At 31.6% G+C, this 1,253-nt stretch overlaps 1 protein-coding gene across 1 annotated transcript in view; it reads right to left on the reverse strand.

Annotated features, from left to right (window-relative positions):
- Window positions 1-1,238, reverse strand: part of LOC109589450 (probable ubiquitin carboxyl-terminal hydrolase FAF-Y) — a 1,679-nt gene extending 441 nt beyond the window's left edge. The window contains exons 1-4 of the mRNA XM_020005534.1: window positions 1,098-1,238; window positions 778-841; window positions 543-692; window positions 51-203 (exon numbers count right to left, since the gene is read on the reverse strand). Coding sequence (XP_019861093.1) covers window positions 51-203; window positions 543-692; window positions 778-841; window positions 1,098-1,112 — 382 coding nt within the window. The 5' untranslated portion in view covers window positions 1,113-1,238. The remainder of the gene's footprint in view (window positions 1-50; window positions 204-542; window positions 693-777; window positions 842-1,097) is intronic.
- Window positions 1,239-1,253: the final 15 nt, after the last annotated feature.

A 1,253-nucleotide genomic window follows, 5' to 3' on the forward strand; every position in this document is an offset into this window, starting at 1 on the left:
ATAAATAAATAAATAAATAAATGAATAAATAAATAAATAAATAAACAAACAAACAAATAAATAAATGTATATATTAGGTATTACTTGTTGTAGTACAGCGTTCATATAGCAGGTGGCTCCAGCATTCTTGAGTCCCACATACCCTCTAGTGGGCCGAGGACCAACGTGAGGATAATACTCCCACTCCACCAATGGAGGCTCATCTGGAGGATTAATAAAAAATAAAAGTATTGCAAATTCTTTAAAGTTTGGGCTTTTATTGTATTCACAAATAAAGTACAGTATAAGTGGTTTTTTTCAAGAGTTGCAAATTTTGTAAATTTCACTAATTCCTTCCTGATTTGCCAAAATTAAATCCCCAAAAATCAATTTAATACAGCACCCACATGGCACATGGCACATGTATAACTTGCGAAATTGAAAATCCACAAATTAGAAATTTAGCCAAATTTAGCAGATTTCCCGAAATAATAATTCCCTCAAAAAAACCACTTATACAGTAACTTATTTGTTGATGCTAATACTAGTAGTAATAGCCTCACCATTGTAGAATATATCAGAGATTAGTTCACTGAGTATTTCAATGTTCTCCTTCACTCCAACACAAAGTGCATTCAATAGTTTATAACAAGCTTGAATACTGTCAGGACTGGAGCATATACCACTAGCTAACTCATCATTGTACTGTAGATCTATTAATAATAATAATAATAATAATAATAATAATAATAATAATAATAATAATAATAATAATAAATATAATGTATCAGTCATTACCAGGTGTAGTATTTAGTTTCTTCACTAGTCTTGAGGCTGGAAACAAGAAATGATTGATGAGGTTCTGAGAAAAAGAAAAGAATTTACATAAAAAGTGGAATTGCTGAAAAAAAGCAATATCATGCCAAGCTATCATTCCAAAAGCTATTCCACATGAACATGTACCACAGTTTAAATCTTATAAAAGTACATCTACATGTATAAGTACTGTATTTACATGTATACATGTACATGTAGAAGTACAACAGTATTAACTAATAATTCACATGTACAACAGCATCAAATACACATGTAATAATTCACATGTACAGTGTCCTTACAGGTATGAGGTTCATTCCTCCTGGTTTACTCCCTAAACTGTGTCTCTCCTCAATTGAGGAAAACGTCAGCAGCTCCACAATAAGATTCAAATAACCTTCCAATAATGGACCCTCCACCACCACAGACTGACTGGACAAGGAATTAACCTATTGATA

Source organism: Amphimedon queenslandica, unplaced genomic scaffold (assembly GCF_000090795.2).
Source record: "Amphimedon queenslandica unplaced genomic scaffold, v1.1 AMPQUscaffold_11306, whole genome shotgun sequence".
NCBI classification, from domain to species: Eukaryota; Metazoa; Porifera; class Demospongiae; order Haplosclerida; family Niphatidae; genus Amphimedon; species Amphimedon queenslandica.